We start from the raw sequence: 27,541 nt of genomic DNA, 5'->3' as shown, positions 1-27,541 counted from the left end.
AAGCAGCATTTTTCTTACTGTGCCTATGGGTAAATTTCAATTTCAATGGAAATATTTTTTTCATCAGTTTGTGTGTGTATGGCGAAATCAACAGTTACCAATCAATATCGAATCCTTCCAAGCCTATCTATCCAGAACTGAACTTGATGTGGAACAGAATCAGAACTGTTGCCTTTAAAAGGAGTAGAAAACTTACCACTAGAGACAATGCTTAGCAACAACTCACCACGAGAAACAATGCTTATTAGCAAAAATCGTTCCTTGAGACTGTAATTCTTGGTCCTCTCCGGGCAACAGTTAATATTGCCCATCTGGATGAAATGTAATGGAGCCCTCTTTGCGGCTTTCCTTGTATGTTTTTTGCTCTCTTGTCTTCAAAATAAAGGCTTCAATGATGTTTTTCCTCAAATTAATTAGTTTTATTTTACTTTTTAAATGACCACCATTTGAGAGATGAAAGGGAATGGGAAATACAGAGACATGGGAAGGTCTTAATATTTTAATGTATAAAACACTGAACAAATAGCCTAAGGAAATCCATAAAAAAATAGTTCTGTTTTCTTAAGGAAACATACAAACTTGTTCCTGTGGCGAATCACTTTCCAGCAACTCTGCAAAAACAAATAGAGTGCCTGATCCTGCAAACACCGCCGTGTGAAATCAGTCCCATTGATTTCAACTGCACTGAAATCAATGGAACTACTCTCAGTAGGAAGTACTATGCTAGGTACTATCTCTTTGCAGTACTGAGCTGAAAATGCATAGACCATTGCACTGTACATTTGAGTACACTAGTAATATTGCTATTTCTTGCATGCAAAATGCCAGCCCTGCCTCATGTATATTGCTGTACCCTGGGCTGCAATTCTTTAACTGAGTAAATTGTGTAGTTTTGAAGCTGTAGGCAGTGACTTTTTTTCAGATGCTGCGACACTTGCAGTTGGTTTAAATGGCCCAATCCTGCAAACATTTATTAAAATGTGCAGTGCTTGCCAAATGGACTGGTTGGACTAATGTTGCTGGGAGATCATGTTCTTAGATTTGCAGTTAGAGAGCTCCCATATGCAGAAAAGGCTGGCACCATCCCTCCTTTCTTTGAACCTAGTGGAGTCGATGGGGCTGGAGATCTTCACAAGTGATGGGGCCTGGATGAGGAGCGGGGCAGCCAGAGGGGGGTTAGGGAGTTGTGGGCTGTACATTGCTCCCTTCCCAGCAGAGATCGCAAAGGAAATCGTGTCACTTTTCCCATTGAGTTCCCACAGGGCAGGGATGACCTATAATGATGGACCCACAGCAGCTCTGGTCAGCTCTGCCGCCAGGGCTATGGAGCTGTGCGGAGAGCCTTGGCCCAGCTGCTCCTGGCCGCCAACCGAGCCCCAAGGCTTCTGTGGTGTGTGGCCCCGCAATGCTGATGGCCACAACAGTGGAGAGAAAGTCTCTCATCACACAGGGAATGGGGGAGAATGGGGATGTCTCGGCCCTGCTCCCCCAGAGCGAGGGGAGTGGAGGAGAGAGTCTGGGCTCTGACCCCCCGCGAGGGGAGTGGAGGGGGGTGTCTGGGCCCCTCCCCTGGGGCAGAGGGAGGGAGGGGCTGGAGTCTAGGCCCCGCCCCCCGGGAAAGAGGGTGGGAGGGGCTGGAGTCTAGGCCCCGCCCCCAAAGAAAGAGGGATCCAACCGGGCAGTCGCCCTCCTGGCGACTCCGCCCGGCCGTTTCCCGTCCCTCCGGCAGCGGCTCTGCCTCTGGGGCGGGGCTTCGGGCGCTCCGCAACCCGTGCGCGCGCCCGGCTACGCCCCCTGGGCCGACCCGCGCATGCGCCGTGCTTCGGGCGGGAGCCGGCGGTTGGTTTGAGCGGCGGCCTGCCCCGTAGCAGCGGGAAGATGTGGGCTGCGCTGCGGGCTCGCTCCGGGAACCAGCCGGCACAGGCAGGCAGGGCTGTTCCTGCCCCGCTCGGCATGGAACTGCCCGCCGGCTGCTGGGACAGCACCCGGGCCGCCCTGCGGCAGCTGGAGGGGCGGCTGCGCTGCTCCCGCTGGTAACCGCGCCTGCCCCGGGGCCCGGGCTGGGGAGTCACCGCGATCCTGGGAGAGACTGACTCGCCCTTCCCGGGGACAGATCCTCCCGCCCCTGATCTCGCCCTCCCCCCAGGGACAGATCTCCCCCCCCCCGGATCCCGCCCTCCCCCCGGGGACAGATCCCGTCCCGCCCCCGGATCCCGCCCTCCCCCCGGGGACAGGACCCCCCTCTCCCCCGGATCCTGCCCTCCCTCTGGGGACAGATTCCCCCCCGGATCCTGCCCTTCCCCCCGGGGACAGATCCCCCCCCCCCGCCCCGGGATCCCACTCTCCCCCTGGGGACAGATCTCCCCTTCTCCCTGGATCCCGCCTTTCCCCCGAGGACAGATCTCCCCCCCCCACCCCCATGATCCCGTCCTCCCCCCGGGGACAGATCCCCCCTGCCCCATGATCCCGTCCTCCCCCTGGGGACAGATCCCCCCTGCCCCATGATCCCGTCCTCCTCCTGGGGACAGATCTCCCCCTCCCCCCTGGATCCCGCCCTTCCCCCGGGGACAGATCTTCCCCTCCCCCCCCGGATCCTGCCCTTCCCCCGGTCACAGATACCCCCTCGCATCCCGCTGGGAGAGACTGACCCCCCTTCCCTGGGGACAGATACCCCCCCACCCCCAGGATCCTGCCCTTCCCCCTGCGGGGAGAGACCGACTCACCTCCTTGGGGCTGTCCCTGAAACAACCCCCCTGCGGGGAGACTGACCTGCCCCCTGGGGCTCCCTGTGACCCTTCTCCCCCCCCATGGGGAGATTGACCTGGCCCCTGCGACCCCCCCTTAAACACCCTCCCCCCCCCATGGGGAGATTGACCTGGCCCCTGGGGCTCCTCCCAAAACACCCTCTCCTGTAGAGAGACTGCCTGCCCTGCCCCCAGGATTCCCCCCTGTCCTTTGCTGCGGAGAGACTGACCCACCCCAAGGGGACCTCTCCACAGCTGTGGAGTGACTGACCCACCCCTGTGGCCCCTTCTGTCATCTGGTGGGGAGATTGGTCCATACAAGTTATCCCCATGCCAATACTCTTCCAGGAATTCTCCAGATCACCCTTTATCATCCTCCCTCCTCGGTTATCCTGGCATTGACATGGCTGAAGCTGAGGGGCCCATTCCCATCTCCTGGGGCCCACTCCATTCCTAATATATATGTGATAAGAACTCATGCTGGTGTGATCCCACATTACCTGACACTCCTGTCTTCCCTTCAGAGTCCCACTGGGGCTTCATGAGAGTCTGGCTAGCCTGTCTGATGGCAGCCTGAGGCCTAAGTGTTGTTAATGTGTAGGAACTCTGGGAGACAGGAATTATACACTGTTCTGTCCTTGAGCACTTAGAATAAATAGCGAACAACCCCCGTTCCATAGGTACCCTTAGTGCTTCCTGCTAGAGCACTTTTGACCTCCAGACCAGACATATTAAACCATCTGAAACTGATATCCTGCCCTAGAGGAGGGTTCTATAATGTTGAGGATCTGCTGTTTCTAATGTAATTGCATTGGCATAGTTAGGTGGTGTGACCAAAAGGACATCCACCTCAGAGGGAGTTGAAACCCTATAATGATTGTGTTGTAAAACTGTTGTAAAAATGCCCTTGACTTTCCCAATACTTGGCTACTGTGGTAATGGGCTTATACCTCCCTAGAGAGATTAACAGTGAGCAGTGCTAATGTAGTGAAGCAGAGCTGTGTTTACTTGTTTCAGAAAACAGCTGTTGTCAGCTTGATCTGCTGCTGTCTGGACAAAGCCTAAGGAAGCTGGTTGTGCAGTAAATGCATCTACATTGGAATCAGAACCATGCTAGCTGTCAGTGGGCTTACAAAGCTGTTGGGTTCTATAATGATTTCCCTGATTATTATGGAAGGAGACATTTTATCAGAGAACCATGCTACTTTCCACTTATTCAGTAGCGTGATTTATAACACTACTCCTCAAACAGAATATCTCAAGCTCATCAGGAAAACCATGCTAGCGTCCTGCTAGCAATAATGTTTTAACTGCAGGCACAAATGCAGATGCCTTCAAACTAATTGGTTCTTTGGTGTTCTAGGAGCTAAGACTTTTTTAAATCATTAATGCTTTCCTTCCTCTCTGAATAGCATGAACATCCTTAAGGAACCTGTGTGCTTGGGAAAATGTGAGCATGTCTTCTGTCTGTAAGTACCGTATTTACTTTATATGAAACAGCTGTAAAGAAAAGGACCCCAGTCCTGCAAACAGTTATGTATAATACCCTTAACTTTCCATTTCTGAGTAGTTCAGTTGACATCAGTGGGACTGTTCTACATGTGTGTAAGTTTTCCTGGTTTGGAGACAGTGAGGTCAAAAGAAAAAGCTAAACAGTTTTAAAAGAGAGTAATATTTGAAATTCATGCTGTCCTTATTCTTATAGTCTGTTCTGTGGGAACGGAAGAGCATGGGGAATACAACAGGGAAAATTAGATGTGTAAATGTTTTTTTTTTTTTTAAATAAAAGGAACCATTAGCTCTGCCTGATTGGGTCTTCACAAGAAATCATAAATCTTGGGATTAAGGCCTTAATCCCACAGAGATCAGCCCATGCAGAGCCCCTTTTGGCTTTAGTAGGGGTCCAGGTGGGTGCAGAGGTCTGTCTGAATGGAGATTTTAGCAGGATCAGTGCCTACATATTTAGGGTTTTAGTTTACCCTGAGTTGTGTTTGTAAGAGGCAAATTATCTGAACAGAAAGGCTAAAATTATCTTCTTTATATTTGAATTGTAGTGCTGAGAATACCAAGAGGAGTCTTTCAGTTACAGGAATTAGTCTGGAAAGATTCAATAGTTTGTCCACGCTGTAGTACCCTCATCTGAGAGGACAATGTACATATTGGACAGGCAGAAGTATTCATAGGTTATATTGGCATACCAAAGCAAACGCAGAGGGTTTAATGTATCCAACTAGCAGGAAAGGGAGAACACTTTCTGTTTTTATTGTCCAGAAATTCCCATGGAGCATGCAGGATCAGGTTAGAGATGGGAAGATATGCAAGTCCTTAGCTTAACAGTTTACTTGATGCCAGTTGTAAGACAATAATTTGCATTTCGCCGTAACCTCTTGTTAATACAATAGACACTGTGCCCATAAAGGTTACGTGGTCAATATATTCTCCCTCAGGTGGGGATCTCCCTTTTCCAGTGTAGGCAAGAGAGTGGCAGACACCACACATCATACGTCATTTGAAAGCTTATTATGTCTATTTTAAGATGAGGCATGATGTGAAGCTGTCACACAGTGTTGTTACCAAAGAAATAGGTATAAACAATGACACCATCAACCGGTTCAAATATTTACATTCACTTCCATTGGTTTAAAGACTCAATATTGGATTTTGTGACCTCAAAGCATCACAACAATGATCCAAAGGATAAAACAAAATCTAATAATAAATTTGCACAGGTATCATTAAATGTAATAGTGTGGCTGACATTTCCGGTCAACTTCATTATCATTTTGTTCATCATTATGATCTCGGTCAAGAGCGTGGGAGTTGCCACAGTCTTCGTTTCCTTGGCATGTACACAGTTCTGTGCTGGGAAGATTGTTCTGACTACAGACACTGTTGATTGTGCAATGACGCATACTGGTACAGACACAAATAAGGTCTTATAGAAGCTTAGATGCCACTGGGCCCTTGAAGAATATGGGAAATAGTTCATTATCCAAATTTTTCCATCCATCTTGCAATGGTGATCCAATATGTGGTTTACCTCTGTTGCATAGACATCCAGATCTTTGTTTGATAAGATGCCCCTTTGACATGTTCATCAACACTGTTATCATGTGGCAGGAGTTTGGCCAATGACTTGTCCTTTTTGATGGCTAGTTCGAGGTGCAAGCAATTCAGGTCTCTGTGGGTCTCCTTTTCTTTCTTGCTGTGGTCATACAGCATTGCTACCCAGTAGTTGTAGCATATACTGAGTTACAGCAGTATGAGTCTCTAATAATATGTTGTAAGGACTCTGTGTCTTCAGACTCAAACGCCTTTTGAGTGTTAGCCAACGTTTCCTTGACAAATGCTGGAATTGCAAGAGTACCTCCTCACTTATCATGCCATTTAAGAAATGAATAAAGTTTCAGAGCACTCAGATCCTCAAACACTAATCTCAAGCCATATAGAGCACAGTTGAATTACTTACCAGCAAAGCATTTGATCTGCAGTACAAAGCTGCATAAACATCAGGCCTGAACATCTACTCTGCAATTTTATAACCCCACGAGCCCTAGTCAGCTGACCTGGGCCAGCCGCGTCTGTGCTGCAGGTCTTTTAACTCTGTGTTGCCTTAAGGGCCTTGGTGGGGAAATGGTAGCAAGAGGCATTTTCTGATTCTTCAGGGCTAGTAAATTAAAGGGCAGCAATTACACACTTTCCATGGAGCTTCTGGTGATATCTTTCCCCATTTAAATCTGTTGAAAAGGTCCCAAAGTGACCTACTTCCACCACAGCCACTGTTTCTCTTCCAGACATTGTCTACAACTTCTGTGGAACCTCACATCCGATCTCTTAAATCACTATTTCTCAAGCTCTATTGGAAGCCTTTTGCCCTGTTCCATTTACACCATCTTACCGCACAATATTTGATGCTCTGCAAAATAATCCTCAAATTTAGTCTTGGTCAAGAGACTTTACTATGTGTAGGATATATCATTGTTTTAATAAAAGCAATTTTGAGAGGTGGTAATATGGATCATTGGGGAGTAGTACTAGGAATCTTTAATTGAGTTAATTGGCTGGTTGTCAGACGTCTAAAACGTAGTAATTTAGTTTTTGATAACCCCTCTCTAATTTGGAGAACAAATCTTCTAAGATATTTGGATATTATTATTGAAGTAAGATTTTTTTTTTTTTTTTTTTTTTTTAAAGAAAAGCTTACAGAACATCAAAAGATGCTGTAATCTGTGTTGAGGGTCAGGAGGCGTAACCAACGGGCACCTTAGCTTTTGATAAAAGGTGCTTTTTTTTCCCCTCCAGGTCTTGCTGCTAGAAAGCAAATAGTCTGTATTACTGATATACTCCAAATAACTGTATCATGGTCCTTTATTTATTCAGTGGTGAACTAGTTTATTATTCATCTGTACCTTCTGATCATCATTTCTAATCCGTTTCCTGGGGTGGCTTATTCCTGCATAGTGGCTGTTTATTTTGTTGAACTTTATATGGTGGTTTAGGCTAGTCAACAGTAGTTTGTTTCCAAACAAGCCAGCAAGAGGTCAGGTCAAAGTCTGACATGAGGTTATTCTGGTCCACAACCAAATAGAGAAAACTATTAATATATTAAAAGAGCGGGGAAAACGGGTGACAATGTTGTATAAAGATAAATGTGTGAAAGTAAGTGACCTGCAGTAATTGGGTCACATTTTGGAGATTTTTTTTATGGGCTGTGATATTTATTATTTGAATTCAATCCCTGTAGTATGATCTGATCCAACGTAACTTCAGTGGGTTAACTACAGTGAATGGATGTTATGCATGAAGATAGTGGTATATATGTGTGTGTGTGTGTGTGTGTACATATACATATGGGATAATAGTTTCTGATGCAAAGAGAGATTAACAGCTTAACTTCCAAAATACTCAGCACCTGGCAGCTCCCACTAAGAACAAGATCAGCTGGGTTCTTTTAAAAACGTGGCTATAAGTGACTTGCCAAATGTCACACAAGGAGCCTGTCTGAGCCAGAAATTGAACTGAAATCTCCATAGTCTCAATCCAGTGCCTTAACTGCAAGACCACTTGTTCTTTCAACAATGTGAAGTTCATGGGGAAAGAGTTTCAAAGATACAGATGTCAGGCACGTAACTGTCATTTGTGCTTTTGAAAAAATCTCCCACCTTGAAATTAACAGAGAAATATACTTTAGTGTGGTGGTTTCAGAGAGACTTTCAAAACCCCGCAGTGTTGGCCTAACTGCTCCCATTGAAGTCATGTCATAGGTCAGGCCTATGGAGACTTTGTGCATGGCAAGCCAGGGTATGAATCTAGAGAGCACTAGTCCCATAAACATAAGATAGGTGCTTTTGAGAATCCCACCTGATAACTTGTATGGTGGACCCAAAAGTCTTTTTGCCAGAGTAATCAAATGAGTAAATATAATTACGTGGAGGAGGATGGAAAAGTAGTATTTGGAACCTACAAGTTTGGGTTTAAGTGACCTTTACTAAGCAAACTTGTTTCTCCTTGAGCTCTTCAGAGACAAACGCTCTGAAAAAAATAAAGTGATAAAATAATTCCGACACCTATGGACTCCTGGGGGACTTCTTACTGAGAAATGTTGAGAGGTATGTAACTTAACAGTACCAAGACAGTTTTAACAACACAGGTGAAAGTCATAGCTTACCATTGATTGGATTTTCTATCACACTTGTAAGAAAGAATACTGTTGAAAAACAGCACAGTTTAGTTGAGGGGACAGAAGAATCTAGAGTTAAGCTACTCAAAAATGTAATGCCCTGTTAACAGAAACAATGTGTAGAAGTGGAGCTTTGGAATATTTTAAATGTTGATTAACCTGGGTGAGTGTGAGATTCAAAAGTTTATTAAACAGTTTTGATGGCACAGCTTCCTGATAAGACTTTTGGACTTGGCTTGCTTAATTCTGGCTTGTAATTTGCCAGGCCAAATAGTTGATTTCTTCTTCTGCAGTGGAAAGTGAATTTTAAGTAATTCTTGTACTCTTTGCATTGTCAGCTTTTTGGTATTAAAATAAAAAAGACTTGCCTATCCACTGCTAACCTAGCTGGATGCTGAAGTGAATGTGCCAGTTTACTTGTGTTGAATGACTTGTGTTTATACATGCTTGACTTTCAGAGCTTGTGTGGGTGACTGTATTGGCACAGAATGCCCAGTGTGTCACACGCCAGCCTGGGTACAAGATGTGCAAATAAATAGGCAGCTAGACAACATGATCCAGCTGTGCAGCAAACTGCGACATCTACTGGGCAAAGACGTCACAGGTAAGACAAGACCTCAGTCTCCCCACATTGTGCTCCCTATTCAAACTTGGGTCAATTTCATATGCTTTTAAAGGATGCGAAAACTGTCTTTTTTTTAAAGATTCTGAAAGGTTATATCAAATCATTCTTTGGAAAATCTGCATTTGAATGGAACAGTTGCTGGATTTATCTCCTTCAAATCTACCTAGATCCTTACTAAAGAAAGGGAAAAAGTCTAGAATTGCATTAGTCCACAATTCATTAGAATCTGTCTGCTAAGTTTAGAGTTAAAGGTATGTAACATTCCCAAGTCACATGACACGATGAATTACAAGTAGGAAAATGGCGAGCATTGTCATGTGCTATACTGTATATTTGTGAGTGTGTATAAAGTTCTAAGTCTTAATTCTTCAGTGAGCCCTATACAAGGCAATGTCATTGAGGGTGCAGGGTTCTTTTTACTTACCATTCTCACATTGTTGCAGCCCAATATGTAATGTGCCCATTAGTTTTCAGATTAGGTTGTTGTACATGTGAAAATTTATGCTTTCTGCTTCATGATGGGGAGGGAGGTGAGTCTCAATTCTCTTGGATTGTCAGAAACCAAAATGACACAACTGTACCTATTCTCTGTTGTGGAAATCTGTCATTTGTGGTAGTGACTGAGCTATAAAACTGCAGAGTTGCTGATCTGGGATTTCACTTCCATTATTTCCTTACCAAACTTTTGGCTGATTGACAAAGAAGGGAAGATTGAGGCAAAATGATTGTAGCGAGTCTCTTGAGTAGTTATCACATTTTAGAAAACACTCATTTAGCTGTCAAATACAGATAAGGTACTTCTTTTCTTCATTGCTTATTTCCAATATTAAGCTAAATAGAAGATTCTCCTTTATCAACCTGATTCCCCCAAAAGGTTCACATCACAATCACTGCTATGGTAGTCCTTTTTTGACATCCAAACACTGGATTGTGATATCACTGAAGCAGCGAGGCTAAAGGACACATCTAACAGTAAATGAAGAGTTTTTTCTTACGCAGCTGAAATCTCTGGGTAATCAAAAGCTATGAGTAAGATAGAAAATGTGGATGACAGTTTAATAGGGTTAGGGGAAATATTTAAGTGTGGTGAAGCTCTTTAGGCGTATAATGGGAAGGGAGGGCTTTTGAAGTGATTGGCTTGAGGCACTTTTATATAGTGTTGAAGAATAATAGTCAAAGCTGAGGAACAACCTTTTATGGTTATCGAGTGAACTTTAATGGTACTCCAAATGTCAAAATGAATGGAGAAAATCATGCATGAGGTTATTTTGGTCTGAAGTGAAGTTTCCCTATATGGTGGCTTTAATTACAAGAAGAATAGAATGAAATGTATTTTAAAATATGGTTTATGCCCATGCAGTGGAAACCAGAGTAACAGATGAAATATTTTCTTGAAATTATTTTAAAGATAAATGTATTCAGCTTTGAGAAACTTGAGCTTTATTGTGTCTAATCTGTTTTTTTTAAATCACTACAGTATTTTTACAAGCAATTTTTCAGTACTACTGCAGCAGTAGAGTGCTAAAATATAAAGTGATATTGTGATTAATTTTCCATTTTTGGAGGATTCCTCTCTTATTAAGTATTAGTGACCTTTTATTAGTCTCTCATTCCTGATTTAAGGAAAAAACTTAAGGGATGTTGATAGTGTATTGTCAGAGATGCTATGGATGGCATAACTAGGTGACTAGGCTCGATCAAATGAAAATAAAGGCATCTAATGACGAATGATAGAAGGCTGCAGGAATTGAAGATTTACAAATTGTGCTATTCTAGGTTGTTTTGCCACTCCTGTTTGCCCTTGGAAATTTGTCACTTCCCATAGATGTGTGTCTAGTGGAACTACCTCACAAGTGTTAAGTTAAATATATATATGGCTTTGCAGGATCAGACCTTTGTGGTTATGATGGTAATTTGCACAATGTAGATCAATGTATTTTTGCAGGGTTCCAGGTGGGTTACTAAAGACAATACAAATATAGTAAAGCCACAAAAAAGTAACCCTTCATGCCAAGGCTTACTTTCAGCCAGATTTTTGTCCTATGGCAATAAGAAATGAACAGATTTATATTTTTGTGGTTGTGCCTTTTGCATTTGTTTGTGTGTGTAGCAAGGCAAATAGAGCAAGTTATTATTCTGCTTCCACATGCATATGTGGAGTAATTTTGGAAGGGGCCTTCTCCATGTAATTGAGGATGGGTGGAAATCAGGAGCAAGCTGTCTTTGCAGCAGAGATTTGGTAACACCAACATGATGGACAAAGATGAGTTTTGGGGCAGTTTTTGTGAGTGGAGCAGGAGGGCAGGAAGGTGGTTGTGCTGGAAGGGGTATCAGACTCAACTATTGCACATGGATGCCATTCCAGGAAAGTATTTGTGTGTTGGGGGACCAGCTGCTTTTGAGCTAGCCTGCAGCACACACAGAAAAAAGTGTCTGTCCTGGACTCCTGCTGTTGGAGCCTCGAGTGAAAAACTGGATCCAGAATATGGGGTCTCTTTTCTTAGTTAGTGTGCATAGTCCCCAACGGTGATCTTGGCCACATTGTCCTTGTTGCTATAAAGGCACCTAGTCTGATAACCCTTGCTCTGAAGAGCCGCCAGTCTAAATAGACAAGACGGGGTGAGAGAAAGGAAGGGTGTGTTTTTGTTTGTTTGTTTGTTTTTTAACTCTCATTTTAGAGATTGAGTGGCCTGAGGTCTGAGGCAGAACTTGGGGTGGGACCCATGACTGACTTCCAGTTCAGTGTCTTAAGTGCTAAGACCAGCTTTTGTATGCAGTGTAGTTGTAGCTGTGTCGGTCCCAGGATATTAGAGAGACAAAGTGGGGGTGAGGTTATTTATTTATTTATTTTTGTTAGGCCAACTTCTGTTGGTGAGAGACCATCTTTTAGTATTTACACTTGGGATCCTGCATTTGGAGCCAGTCTTAAGCAGCATGCTCTCTAATAGACAAGAAAACAAAGTAGTCAGATTTCTGTTGCCCTTGAGTATAAGTGGCTGGTAGTATGTATACCTAAGTGGAGAACTTTGATTTGTTGGATTTGTGTTCTGCTCTCTCTTTCTCTCAAAAAAGTGCTATCTCTTTAACCACCTTTTTATACCACAAAATGGAGAACAAATCTGCAATTGTAAAGTAAGTTCTGCAATTGTGTAGACTTGAATCTACACATCTTAAAAGAAAAAGTGGTTAATATTGGAATTGTGTTCTAAGAAACAGCCTGCAGGTGGCAATACAGTTACTGAATGTGTTAATGGAACAGTTAAATTTTTAATTCACATGCAATTGAATTAAAAATTAGAATACCTTAAGAATGTATCTTGTTTAGCCAGCATTGAATCTATGATGCTGCTCCTTAAACAATTAAACTATTTTATGAAATCTTGAATACAAGCAATTGTGACATAGTAAGGGCTTGATTATACCCATATAGGGCACAAAATGGAGTATATAATAGAAAATCAACTACTGTGCCTGCATACCAACTTCCATCTTTTCTATCTGTGCATTAAAGCATGCCATATGTTTAGTAGAATTGCACTTAACTGTGTTCTTGTCTCGATATTCTCTAGATTTGTACATGTACTCTCTGTATATTATGAAGAATTAAATTTTTGAAAAAAGAAGAACAGGAGGACTTGTGGCACCTTAGAGACTAACAAATTTATTAGAGCATAAGCTTTCGTGGACTACAGCCGAATATGCATCCGAAGAAGTGGGCTGTAGTCCACGAAAGCTTATGCTCTAATAAATTTGTTAGTCTCTAAGGTGCCACAAGTCCTCCTGTTCTTCTTTTTGCGGATACAGACTAACACGGCTGCTACTCTGAAACCTTTAAATTTTTGAAGACGTCTCCTAGAACTACAAAAACCTTTCACTAACACCTTCACCTGAAATATTGTGTATAAATAAATAAATAAATTTAATAAATAAATAAATTAATGGAGATATCCCATCTCCTAGAACTGGAAGGGACCTTGAAAGGTCATCGAGTCCAGCCCCCTGCCTTCACTAGCAGGACCAAGTACTGATTTTGCCCCAGATCCCCAAGTGGCCCCCTCAAGGATTGAACTCACAACCCTGGGTTTAGCAGGCCAATGCTCAAACCACTGAGCTATCCCTCCCCCCGAGGGATGCAGCAAGTGTATGTTGCTGCAATTGCTAATAATGACTTTTATTTGACTTTGAATATTCTTCTCCCTTTCCCAAAATACAAAAGTCCTCTTCTCCACTGGGAAGGAGGAGATAAACTGCTCCTCTGAATTATTGTCATTAATAGCTCTGTCATCCCCAGAGTTGCAAGGCTTTTTTGTTTCACCATTTTTGACAATTCCCTTTCCAAGTGAACCTTATTACCTGCATTTACTAGAAAGTATATAATTACTGTAATTAAGGTGGGTAATTAGGAAGAACTTGTCGAATCATAGACATAATATATGGCATACTAGAGATAAAGAAGCCTGATTTACAGTAGTACCTTTCAAAATTAGCTTCTAAATACTTCAGCAGATTTTCTCAGTTCAATGTACTTTAAAGAGAAGAGATTGTCTGTCATAAATTTTCCTGACAACCATTTATAGATAATTTTATCTTATTCTTCATGACATCATATACCTTAGAATAATAGTTAAATTGAAAGCTTTTTAAAATTCTCTTTCCCTTCCTTATATTAAACCAGACTTTACAGGTGTTGGTCAGATCCTGTTAAGCACACATTGATGCTGGTGGGCAGCAAAAAAGATTAACTTTGATTAGCCTTTATAGATCACAATTTAGTTTCTAATTTTTTGGTGTGGAGGGAAACACATCGGATGCCTTCTGTAAGAGATTACATTGCATTTTGTGTGTGCTGTGACATTTTTCATAATAGCTAAAGATGAGTGTTTGAATAGCTGGAATTTCTTTTTCTTTTTTTTTTCTTTCCCCCCATTGCTGAATACTTAACTTGCAAAATAATCATTCTTCAGTGAAGGCACTAATGTTGCACAGATGGTACCAAAGCACTTCCCTTTGATTTTTAATAAGGGACTAGTTTGTCAAAGAGATTTCTCAACTTCTCTTCTGAAACCCATAATAGAGAATAATTTGAAAGACACACAATGTGCATCATTATATTCCTTTGATGCAGATTAATGATAGCTAAGACACATTTTCTAATTGCTTCTTTTTCCTCTACAGTTTATTATTGCATTACAGCAAAAACTTGAATATGGAGCTCTTTAGCGTTAAGTTTCTCTGTACCTCATAATATTTTTGTCTGGTCTGAATCATTTTAAAATCCACAGAATTGATTTCTGTTAAATGTCAGCATTAAGAAACTTGGTTTTATTATGTGAAAATAAAATAAACCAGACTTTGTGAATAGAGATGTTTCTGTTAATTTATCATGTATATGAATATTATGTTTAGCATGTAGGTAACACTGCTCTACAGCCAAAATGCTTCTGAAATAAATGTAGTCAAACTTTACTAATTCTGGGTCACTGAGAACGAAAATGATGCTTAAAATTGTTGATTGGCTCTAGTTTTCAAGATATGCTATTGGGCCAGTATATATGACCCTTTACTTGGGAATGGCCGAGGATAAGTGAGTTATAAAGGGAAGGGATCTCCATTTAAACCAGAAATTACTAAAATACATCTTTGACTGGATCTATGAATAAATCTATGACTGGGTTTGGACAGCACTTGCTTTTTAGGCAAAACAATGAATGATGCAATCTGAAGCTGGTATTGCATCATACATGATATAAATTGCATCATGTTATTCCTAGAAGTCATGGATGATGCAATCATAACGAAGCTTACATCACTCTGCTGAACAAATTGCCCTATATCAGCTCTAGAAATCATACAGTGTCGTGCTCTCTTATTTGTCAGCCTTTGATTTTGCAAAGGGACACATTTCTGTTTAGCCAAAGTGAGCAGAGATGCCTCGTACTTGTGTGAACAGTGCAGATAACTTCTGCTATGTTTGTGGTGAAGTGACTTTTGCATCACAAAAGCGCAGTATAACCACTATGGTTAAGAAAGTCTATCACCTTTATTTTGGCTGCAAAATTGGAGATCAGGACAAGAGGTGGGCCCCACACATATGCTGCAACACTTGTGCAACAAATCTTCGCCAGTGGTTGAACAGGAAAAGGAAATCTATGCCTTTTGCAGTGCTAATGATTTGGAGAGTGCCAACAGATCATACCAGCAATTATTACTTCTGCATGGTGCCTCCAGTTGGGAAAGGTGTGTCAAAGAAGAAAAAGTGGACTGTGCATTATTCAAACATTCCATCAGCTATATGCCCAGTACCCCACGGAGAAGGACTGCCAGTTCCTGATGCACCAGAATCATTCTCACTTGAGTCAGATGAGGAGCAGGATGAAACTTCTGGTCCTGAACCATAAATGTCACAGGACCCACATTTTCTCCCATCCTCCTCCTCTGAACCACACCTCATAACACAAGGTGAACTGAATGACCTTGTCAGGGATTTGGAACTACCCAAGAGTAAGGCAGAGCTGTTGGGCTCCAGACTACAGCAGTGGAATCTCCTGGCAGGTGATGTTAGGGTTTCCATGTTCCATGACCGTCAAAAGGATCTTGTCCCATTCTTCTTCCTAGAAGGTGATCTTGTAGCCTGCAACAGCATCGATGGTGTGATGGCAGCCCTCAACATCGTTCACGATCCAGATGAGTGGAGACTGTTCATTGATTCATCGAAGACGAGTCTTAAAACTGTTTTATTGCATAATGGCAATGTTTTGCCATCAATTCCAGTTGGTCATGCAGTCCATATGAAGGAAACCTATGACAACATGAAACAACTTTTGAGGTGCATAAACGATGACCAACATCAGTGGCAGCTTTGTGGCGATTTGAAGGTTGTTGCTCTCTTGCTTGGTCTGCAGACTGGATACACAAAGTACTGCTGTTTTCTCTGCGAATGGGATAGTCGTGCAAGAGATTCCCACTACATCAAGAAAGATTGACCACTCCGACAGTCATTGGAGCCTGGGAGGAAAAGTGTTCAGCATCCACCACTTGTTGAATCAAGGAAGATTTGTTACCACCCTTACACATCAAGCTGGGTCTGATGAAGAACTTTGTCAAGGCCATTGACAAAACACAGGCAGCTTTCAAGTACCTCCGTGGAAAATTTCCAAGGCTAAGTGAAGCTAAGATAAAGGAAGGTGTCTTTGTTGGTCCTCAGATTCGTGAACTTCTTCGAGATGATGCATTTGACCATGCACTGTGTGGCAAGGAAAAGACGGCATGGAAAGCCTTCCAGTTAGTGGCAATAAATTTTCTCGGAAACAGCAAGGCAGACAACTACAGGTTGTTGGTGGAAAACCTCCTCAAGGCATACAAAAGCCTTGGTTGCAACATGTCACTAAAGATACATTTTTTGCACTCTCATCTAGCTATTTTTTCCACCGAACTGCGAGCGACGAGCACGGCGAGCGATTTCACCAGGACATTGCAACAATGGAGAAATGCTATCAGGGCAAATGGAGCCCATCAATGCTTGCAGACTATTGCTGGACAGTGACAAGAGATGCTCCATTTAATGAATACAAGAGACAAGCCAAGAAGCGCCGAGTAGACACTGAATAGGACTAAACTATGTACATAATAGTTTTTTGCCTTTTGTTTCATAATCAATTTTATTTATATACCCCTTTTGCTGATTTTTAAAGTGTTACATAAACAGGACAGGTGAAATATTATCATGTAAAGCAACCATAAACACATGAAAAGACCTAGGTTTACAATCTATGATTAAAACTCTACTATCTACACAATATACATAGACATAAAATGTAAAAACTTAAATATCTTAGAAACAGTAGCCAATCAGTTGTTTTAATTGTCATATTTGAATTCAGCACATCAAAATATATAATAAACAGCACATTTTATCTCTGAAGCAGACGACTTCTCAAAAATTGTAGACCAGTGTATAATCAAGAGTAAATTTGCTGGAGTTATTATAGGCTGGTTTTAATACTGGTAGAGTGGGTTGTTTTTTTTACATTATTGTAAATGCTTCAGGTAATCCAGAATTAGCAAATTCTGCTGTGTTGATCTGTCTGTCCTATTAAATATTTAACTTTTAAATTTTGGGGTGAGATTTATATAAGTGGAATTAAGAATTAACTTTTAAACACATACAACTAACTTTCTTCATTTACATTAAGATGCAAATTGTATTAACTTTTTGTTTCCATCTCGGAAGCAGCATCTGATTCCTTTGGATCAAAATCTTCTTGCAACTTTTTCTGAAGGAGGCTTAATTTGAGTGTTTTTAGTTATCAGTGTAATGCCCTCTTTGTATAAATGACTGTGAGAACTTCCTTTTTGTAGCTAATATACAATTCTTAAATTGTAACATAGATCCATGTGAACATCCTTCTGCAGATAGAATTGAAGGGGTGGTGGCGGGGAAGATAGCTCAGTGGTTTGAGCATTGGCCTGCTAAACCCAAGGTTGTGAGTTCAATCCTTGAGGGGGCAGTTTGGGGATTTAGTTGGGGATGGGTCCTGCTTTGAGCAGGGGGTTGGACTAGATGACCTCCCGAGGTCCCTTCCAACCCTGATATTCTATGAGATCCATTGTCTTCCTCCCCAACTGGACACATGTTAATCTTCGATGGATTTATAAAAAGGAGGAGTTGATGAGGGTTCAATGTCTCAGGCGTGTCTCCTCTTTCTCTCAGAACTCTGAAAAAGCCTCTGCATCTGTAGATGCATCATAGACGTAGAGTTGGCAATTATCCTAATTCTCTTCTCCCCCCATGTGAGAGTCCCTAAATAGGTAGGCGAATGAGTGTTGCTGCTTTTTCCCAGTAACCAGGTGAAGAGATTCACATATAGCTGATACTACTAAGCAATGGTTCTTCTGAAAGATGAAGCTTCTGGAGAGGGTCAAGGGACAATACTTTGTAAGAGTCCAGTAATCCCCTTCCTAGAAGCTAGGTAGGCAGCTAAATTTTTATGGCTCATTTTTTATATTGGCCTGTGGCTAGTAGGTTTCTGGAAATCAGGGAATACTCAAACTTTCTCAGAGTGTAGACCACATCTTAATAGTCTTTTGAATATATCCCCTCCTATTAATAATTATGCAACATCCATATAGCAATGGAAGCAATTGCTTATAGGAAAAATACTAGGAAAGTATTCAGTATATTTTTGGCATTCTTTTAATTCAACTAATCTGAAAATGAGGAGTCCCACTTCCATGTGACAAGCCAGCCCTCTGTTTACCATCAGTAGTCCACAGATCACTTTGAGAATCTTTGTAATCCATTTTCCAAGCACTATTGATGCCACAAGTGGTACATCTGAAGCACAACTTGCTGTGCAAATGTTTAATGGGATTAATATTGCTTTAGAAGAATTTGTACTACAGAAAGATAGTGCCTATCATCACGGTATCTCTAGGACTTGTCTTATTGTGCTATATGTGTAAAAATAATCTGGGCTGGTACAATATCTCTACACACATGACTCTTGCAGATTTATTTAACTCTTGTTCTCTAGTCCATAGAGGTGAATGATAGTTATATCACGGTAAATATTTTAGAGTAGACTCTGCTAGTTGTGTAAACAGTGAAGACAAAATGAAAGTAAATATTATCTGCATTTTATATTGTGCATCTGTTTGCAATCGAGCCCTTCCTTTTTTAGATACCATTGCTAAAACAAAATTGGATCTGAGATCTTTATGAAGGGTAACTAGTTACAGGATTTGTCTTAATTTTAACTTTCCATCAAACCCATTCCTTAAAGTAAGCGGAGAATCTATAATGCTGTAGTTGACAACCATCATGCCTGTATACTGTAGCTATTACTGGATATTTAAATGATCCAGCTAGCCTGAGGTTGTATTGTTTTTGAAGTAAATCTCAGCCTAATGCCATATGTATCTTTTTTTTTTTTTTTTTTTTTTTAACTGATTCTCTAAATATTTAACTACACTTAATTGGAGGGATAAGTAGGGTAATTTAGCTAAGGATAGGAAAGCCTTCTATCTTGAAATGTCATTTCTGAAGAGTATTGGAAATATTTGTTTTGGCGTTTGACTGCTACACTAAGGAGTTTTTAGTCAGATCTGTCTTTGCAATTTTTCATGTGAATTTTGTTAAAAGTGAAATTATCTCAAACTCCTTTCTGTTGGGGAGTAGGAAAGTAGCAGGCCTGTCTGCTTTATGGTATCCATAAACTTACTACTGCTTGAGTTAGAAGAGTGGGTACTGCTACTAATTCTAAAAATAGAAGATGTGGAGAAGACAGAATTATGGCTGGAAATCTAATGCACTGAAATAGAAGTAATATATTTATTACAATCTCATAAAGGCTTCCATTTTTAATATTCAAAATTTTGATTTACAGTTCTATTTCCAGAATGGTAAACAGCTGATATTGGCCTTAAAGCTCATTTTAAAAAATCCCTGTCTCCTACCAGATTCTGCAGAAGACTTGTTCACGTCAGTAGGTCCTGATCATGAAACAAGAAGTAAGAAGAAGCAGATAAAAATGTGGTTCAGCCCACGCAGTAGGAAGATCAGATGTGTGCTAAACAATAGTTCCCTTCAGAAGCAGAATCAACTGGTGACTAATAGTGGTTGCATTAACCAAGGCCCATCTTCTACTTTTGACTTCCTTCCTTCTCCTCCTCAAGAGAAGCCTTCCAAGATGACCAAGGAACCACCATCACACAGATCGAAGAAAAAACTGAAGAAAAAGAGTCTAGCAGACATCAACAAAGTGTGGGGTATAGAGAAGGAAAAGCAGAAAGAGGGCAGTGGAATCGAAGGGGAGACCCAAGATGAATTTAAAGAAAAGACTGTGACCTTTTGCAGCCAGTCATTAGTTCTATGCAGCCCCGAACCACATAGTACGGAAGAGACAATAGGACAGGAGTTTGTAATGGAAACCGACCTTAAGGATGGAAGAGAATCCCACTTGGAAATGGACACACAAGTAAAACCCACAGAGGATAAAGATAGCTCTGCACAAGTTAATACAATGAATGGTTTTAATACAGAGAAACCTCTGCCATCAGAAAATGAAATTACTCCTTTAAAGCGCGGAAGGCAGCAGTCCATATCCCCCACTATATCTCATGCTAAAAGACTGAGAAGAAGTGATCAGCGTGCTGATACGCACTCAGTCAACCAGGGTGTTTGCAATCCTGAGGTAACTGCCATGAGCATTGTTAAAATCTCTCCAACTACTGAACATGGAACTCCAGTTCATATCTCCTCTCCTGCATTTAAACTTACTGGTGGCACCTTATCAAAGACAAGAAGCTCTGCAATCTTTCAAGAAATCAATAGCCCTTCACTTTCGAAAACTCCCTCTACCCCATTCACTTCAAATACTCATAATCAAATGGAAACAACACACAGCCCTTCCCTCTTGAAGAAGTCTCCTAGTAATAACACAACTACCAAAAGGAATCACAGAGGAGAGTCCTTGCTCCACGTTGCTTCCATCAAGGTAGGACTTTCTTATTCTTCTGGTTTGAGACAATGGTTCAGTGGTCACTTTAAGACCAGTGCAAATGTTTTTCAGACTGTCACTTTAAAATTACAACATTAGTTCCATATCTTATGTTTTTCTGGGGCAGGGCCAATTTTTATGGTTCTGCTGTTATGTAGATCACCAAGTGTAATGCGGGTATGTCTACACTGCAAACACTGTCCCCACCCACCCCCCCAACAAACAAACAAAAAACAAAGCCTTATGGCAGTGATTCTCGGAGCTGGAGGTCAACTGACTCAGCCTTGTGGTAGGGGGCTAAAAAGAGCAGTGTAGATGTTCCCACTCAAGCTGGAGCCTGGGCTCTGAGAGTCTGTCTACACTGCAATTAAACACCCATGGCTGGCCCGTGTCCGCTGACTCCAGCTTGGGCAAGAGCCTGTTTAATTGTAGTGTAGGCATTCAGGCTCGGGCTGGAGCCAGGGTCTGGAACCCTCCCCCCTTGCAAGGTCCCAGAGCCCGGGCTCCAGCTCGAGCCTGAAGGTCTATAGGCAGTTAAACAGCCTTGTAGCTTGAGTCAGCTGGCATGGGGGTTTAATTGCAGTGTAGGCATACCCTGAGACCCATCCCCTTTGCCAGGTTTCAGAGCCTGGGCTCCAGCCCAAGCGGGGACATCTATGCTGCTGTTTTCAGGCCCACAGCGTGAGTCCTGCAAGCCTTATTCAGTTTGCCCTGGCTCTGACACTCGCTGGGGTATGTCCCCTTTCCCCCCAGTGTAGAAATACCCTGGTTTTTCCAAATTGATGTCAAAGGTGTGGTTCTTGTAGACTGTTACCCTTGGAGATTTCAATGTACACTCCAACATCGGCTAGGATTGTCTTGCACATGACTTTCAGAAAGTGATCTCTGTCTAGGCTTTGTTCTAAAGATATTGTATATGCTAAAAAGTTGAACGTGTGATCGACATTGTCTTGGGTTTATTTTTGATATTTCAAGTCTACCCTGCTAGGTGACCTTAACAATTAATTGGTTGGCTGTTCAATGACCACATCAACATTGGAGCTGGATTATTTAACTATAATTAGTGTTGCACAAGACTACCTGAATACTGGCATTGCCTAGTTTTCTAGACCTTGACTTTACAGCACTAATAATAATCTTCTAGTATCACTTTTTAGATGGTTTTCTTAAACAAAATTGAAAGCAAAAATTCAGTCATGTAACTGTTTGGTAGACAGAGGTGGATTGCTCCGTATCAGGATTTTTGTACTGTGTTCCAGTCTCTGGGAGAAGAGGGGATGATCTGATGGTTATAGCAGGAGACTGAGAGTTAGGATTCCTGGATGCAATTTGATTTTCTTTAATGATGCTTTGCATTTACAGTGTTCATTCATCTGTGATCAAACCTGCCAGTTTCCCTGATGTTTTACAGTCAGAGAGTCCCTTTGTCAGCTTTCTGCAGTGTTGCAGTGGCATGCTCCTATTACTTTAAAACGGTTTTTCCTCTCCCTTGCTGCTGTGTGAAAGACCCACACAAACAGGAAAAACGGTTTGTACTTAGTTAACTGTTTCCCCCTGTGTAGTCATTGTTGTCAAGTTCACTAAATAAACAAGAAGGGGAGGGATTTTTTTTCATTCTCTTTTTGGCTATAGTAATCATAGGTGTTATAATAGCAAATAAAACTGTTTGACATAAATTACCTTTAAGTTGGTGTCCTCTTAAGAAGGTGTTTTTTATTTTCTGATGTACAGCACCTCAAGTTCTCTTTTAGGGGGATCAGACAGAAGTATCACATATGGAAAACTTTGGTAACGTTATCTCAGGTCATTTCAAAGAACTTGTGCTTTGTGCATTAGCACTTTAAATATATTTTATACTAAATCATACATAAAAGAAATACTCATCAATAAAATTCCTGTACCTCTAGAATTGATATACCTGTAAATATCCTGACATTGATACACAGCATTTCTAGTTGTAGAGTTAAAGAATTTCCTTGATAAATAACTGTTTTCTGCCTTTCATGGAGGCATTATAGCAGTTCTCACCTGCTGCTTATGAAACAATTCTTCCATTTGATTAAATGGAAGTAGAACCTATCGATTATGAGTACAAATCCTCGGTTTGAAATCATTTATACTTAATTAGTCATGGTAGAGACAATTATATACTGTAGTTAGCGACTTGAGAGCTCTAAGGATGGTCCTGCTATTACCTCAGTTCACAAATTCAGCATACTCATCTTTTATTATTAAAATGCTGCTTACAGACTACCCCTGTATATTTCCAGGGGGATTTTTTTAAGGGATGCTGTCAGGATTGATTGTCCTAAAATTTGACTTATCTTGACAGCTTTCCAACACTTTTCCTTCAAGATTGCAGTATCTTCAATGTATTTTTGAGAGGGGGGGAAAAGAGCAGCTATGCAGATTATCGTGAGATTCACAGTAAACTAAGAAGTCAATAAGGTGCAATTATCAAGGTACAGTTTTCTTGATGTTTATAGTCAGTGAGCTAAAAATGGAAATCTGGTGCTGTTCCTCATTAGTACTGGTACAATTTTCCTTATTTTCTTTGTTTGCATTAAAAAAACATCCAGTATTATTAATTATTGCTTTAATTAGATGGGGCTTCTCTGTTGCCCTAAAATAGAATGTGACTGCCTTTAAGTGTAGACATGCAGGTTTGACCTCGAGCACTGGGACTCCCCCACCTCATGGGATCCTAAAGCCCACGCTTCAGCCTGTGCTGAAACATCTACACTGCAGTCAGGATGGATTTGATTTAAATCACTAGTCAGGAAGACTCGATTTAATCATGAATTTCTACATAAAAGTGCATTCTTGTTGATTGTTATAACCTTAATACATATTCTTCACAACTCCAAGATAGATGTAGGTTTCATTTTTAGAAGGTACACACTATGCATTTTTAAAGAGATTTATTATGAACACTTTTCAGATTAGTTTTACAGCTATATCAGAAAATGAATGATTGTTTGGTTATTTCATTTACCAAAGGTAATAGAAGCAGATAGTTTGCCTCCCAATGACTTCATAAATATCTCCAATTCAACAGGTTAATCATTAATATTTGGAGGATTTTCTTGCCATGCTGTATTAGGAGGAGAACATCATCAGACAGACATTTCAATTGTTTTATTTAACTAAAACAACAACATTATGTGTTCTGGATTTTTTTCTTCAAACAGCAAACATAATATTTTAACAAAACAAACATATGAATTTTTTAATTTAATTAAATGTTCAAGTTTTTTAAAATCAGGTTTTTGTTAAAATTGTTTTAACTAAAATAGTTAAATGTAATTAAAAAAAAAAAAAACCCCAGAAATTAATTCCACTATGTCAGCCAGGTCAACATGTGAAACTTTAAATATTGGCATCTGCAGCTAACTCAGTTGTCTTCACCTTCATTTTCCTTTTTGTTCGTAATCTGGAAAAGAAAAACAAGTTTTCCTGCTTTTTCAGGTTCCAAACGATTTCTCAGTTTCGAATGAATTAGTCCAAAGGAAGAAAATATTCTTTCTACACCAACAGAAGAAGCTACGGCTGTTAAAAGTGAGATTATCACTTCAACAGTCTCTGAATCCAAGTGCTTAAGTGACTTCCACCAGTTCACTGGTATGACTTTCTTTAAAACATCATCAGCAAACATATTTCTTGAATGGTTCTTATTTCCAAACTGGGTCTCTTTTACGGCCTGCTATCTTTATAGATTTTCCCTTCTAGAGAGAGAATGGTATGGTAGATTTCAAATCAATGAAGGCTACACTCAGAAAGACCTCAAGACTTCTGGAATATGCTGCTTAAACAGTTTCAGTTTTGTTTCTACTGCCTGTCCCTCCCCTCTCACATTTATCTCCAGACTTCTTCTCCTTGTCCAGATCTATTCCGACAATCTTCTATTCATTGAACTTTTTGAAACTTTGCACTTTTAGAGGGAGGTAAGGGATTGACTCTGTACACAAATTTGCAGAGGGACAATAGGGTTGAGGTCTGTTATTTCTCACCTCTCTCTATATTTATTTATTTATTTAAAAACATCTTTGCTGTTAGCAAGCATGTTATCTCAAATCCACAGTTTGAGAACTGCAAAACTAAGCATCTCTGATGGTATCTTCTAGACTGAGCACTGAGTCCTTTTGGATAGATGGAAAGATCAACCAAAAGAATCTATACAGAAACCCCTGGAGCCCCATAAGATTGGGTCCCTAATCCATGAACTATTGGAACTCATTTACAAAACTTTTCTTAAACATTACATGAATATATTGTCTCATATTATAGAATTATAATTTATAATCCGTATTCCATTATGAGATATCTTTGAGCTATAATATATCTTAATTAAAACTATCTTTAGATATGTTTTTTCCTCAAAAACCATTTTATCCAAAAAAATCAGATTTAAATACAAAAAAATCAATTTTTGTTTTAAATCACTGATTTTTGTTCACCCTGACTGCAGTTAGATAGCCCGAGCCCCATTTAGCTGGCACAGGCCAGCCTGGTTTTTAATTGTAATGTAAACATACCCTTTATCTCTCTGTGCTTCACTTCCCTTTCTGTAAAATGAAGATAATAATACTTTTTCTTCCACACTTGTCTTGTGTATTTAGACTGTAAAATCTTGAGGGCAGGAACAATCCTGTATTAAGTGTACATACTGCAGCTAATGCAGTGCTCTAGGAACCAGTGTAATGCAAGCTGTGGTGTATTGAAAACTGTTAAAATTACAAGCTATGCTTTAAGTTTTAAGGGGGTTTCGAGTCTTGGTTGAAGGTAAGAGTGCACATAGGGAAGCATGCAATCTAAATCTTCAGCAGTCAGTCTGTAAAAAGCCAGGTGGGTTGAATTATGCCTCTCTGCCTTAGGGCACAGCCTGCTTTGTGTGTGTGTGTGTGTGTGTGTGTTTTGATTCTTGTGTTTTATGGTTCCAGATTCAAAGAAGTAAAGTAGTGTTATCTTGCAACCTTTCAGCAAGTGTTTTTGTTTCAGTGTGTTTACCGGGATAGGCCATCTATGGCACGCGTGTCAAAGGTGGCACGCGAACTGACTTTTTCAGTGGCACTCACACTGCCCAGGTCTTGGCCACCGGTCCGGGGGGCTCTGCATTTTAATTTAATTTTAAATGAAGCTTTTTAAACATTTTAAAAACCTTATTTACTTTATATACAACAATAGTTTAGTTATATATTATAGAAAGAGACCTTCTAAAAACGTTAAAATGTATTACTGCACACGAAACCTTAAATCAGAGTGAATAAATGAAGACTCGGCACACCACTTCTGAAAGGTTGCCGATCCCTGGTGTATACAGTGAACATAACACAAACAAAAAGGGGAGTTGAATAATCTCTGTACTTGACTTCTTATGTAAGTTAGGCTAACTTAGAGAATTTTGGACTATAATACATGTAAGGTAGCCCAGTCAGCAATTTCAGTTCCACAAGCACAATGAGTTTTTCTCAGTATTTCTAACATTGTTTTCCTGATTTCTTCATCCACCCTTGTTTGTCAAATTGTCACTGTAATGGAAACAGTCTTGTAAAAAAAAAAATCAGAATTAAAACTAAATTCTCTGGGACTTCATTAATTATAAAATCCATATTATTTTCATTAGCTTGTAGGCCCTAATACATTGCACTTAATGAAAGTTAATTGAATTCTACTTTTTTTGTCTTTTAAAAGAGATAATTAACAACATTATCAAGCATTAAAATTAAGTGTATTGTGCTATTCCAAATCAATCAAAGCTGGAAGTGTGTGGGGCTCTTTCCCATTTTACTACTTCTACACTAATAATAAACATACTAAAAGCAAAATGGTTCTGAAACAAGGTTATAGAGTGGATGAGCTTCATGCTGAATTGCATTAATAAATTAGAATGAATGTAGCTATTTGCCTAGTGAACTGAAATCATGTTTTTTATTACCCTCCATACTCATTAAAGGTAAAATTTCCAAGTAGTTAAAGTGCAAAATGTGGCCTTTTATACTTTTAAAATTATCTAAACGGTTGGGGAAAGCCCCACTCCATCACAGTCCTCCCACAGCTTAATTATCTAAATTCTTTTATTACCAAACATTAGAGAACTACTGCCCTACATATGTGGTGATTAAAACACAGGAACTTGCACCTCTGGCTTATAGTTACCACAGGGTTTTAAATTTGGCCTGGAATTAGAGAATCCTGTAAACTTCCTGCATAAACTTCCCTTCAGATAAAATTTCTCCTGCAAGCTGCAGGGCCATTGGGTAGGATAGACTGTACGGAAGGCTCCCTGAGCGAAAACAGCACTAGTATAAAGTCCAGCAAGAGGGAAGAATGATAAAACATGGGATGGGATGAGGACAACACAGGTGCATAGCTCAGTTAGTTGGGAAGAGATTTTGAGCTTTATGCCCTAAACAAGTAGCAGCTAAACACAGAGCTATTGCACTCCGACTCTGGGAGCAGGAAGCAATTTACATGTATTTAGGTAACTTTATTTTAATTGAAGGAACAGCGTGGGACAATCAGGACTTGCTTTGGGTGCTAGTAAAAAGATTACTTGGCATCTGTCCTCTCTATACCAGGGATCCTCAATTTTTGTGTATCTGTCCGAGTTTAGTCTGCCGTACTGGACCCTTTACTTTCATGGCACTTGCATTTAGTGCAGGCAAGACTGTTGAGTAATCCCATCTGAGCCACTGAGCTTTATCATGTATGCTCTAGGGCTGCATTTCTAGAGAGATCCAGACACACAAGGTATAAACCTCCTTTCACGGTGTTCCTGAGCCAAAGGTTACTATGTCCACATTCCAAACTCCTCTATAAAATGACTTCTGGATTCCATTTCAACAAGTGCAATTCCCCAGTAATCTGTCCCCAAAACCTCAGTATTTTTACTGAGAACAACTAGAGTGGTTAAGTTTTATATAAAAAAGGCAATCCGTTTAAATACCTAAGCCACATAGAGCTTTTTCACACAGCAACAGTGAAGAAAGATCCA

General features: G+C 40.6%; 1 protein-coding gene across 2 annotated transcripts in view; it reads left to right on the top strand.

Moving 5' to 3' along the window:
* The first annotated feature begins 1,717 nt into the window (after positions 1-1,717).
* The window catches only part of BARD1 (BRCA1 associated RING domain 1), a 67,655-nt gene continuing 41,831 nt past the window's right edge, over positions 1,718-27,541 (top strand). Inside the window, exons 1-4 of one of the 2 annotated variants that reach the window (XM_065562138.1) lie at positions 1,718-2,033; positions 4,157-4,213; positions 8,883-9,028; positions 19,508-20,544. In XM_065562138.1, coding sequence (XP_065418210.1) covers positions 1,879-2,033; positions 4,157-4,213; positions 8,883-9,028; positions 19,508-20,544 — 1,395 coding nt within the window. In that variant the 5' untranslated portion in view covers positions 1,718-1,878. The remainder of the gene's footprint in view (positions 2,034-4,156; positions 4,214-8,882; positions 9,029-19,507; positions 20,545-27,541) is intronic. The other variant, XM_065562139.1, reaches the window with a different exon arrangement.

This window comes from Chrysemys picta, chromosome 11 (genome assembly GCF_011386835.1).
Source record: "Chrysemys picta bellii isolate R12L10 chromosome 11, ASM1138683v2, whole genome shotgun sequence".
Classification (NCBI taxonomy): Eukaryota; Metazoa; Chordata; order Testudines; family Emydidae; genus Chrysemys; species Chrysemys picta.
This window is presented reverse-complemented; position numbering and strand designations above follow the sequence as displayed.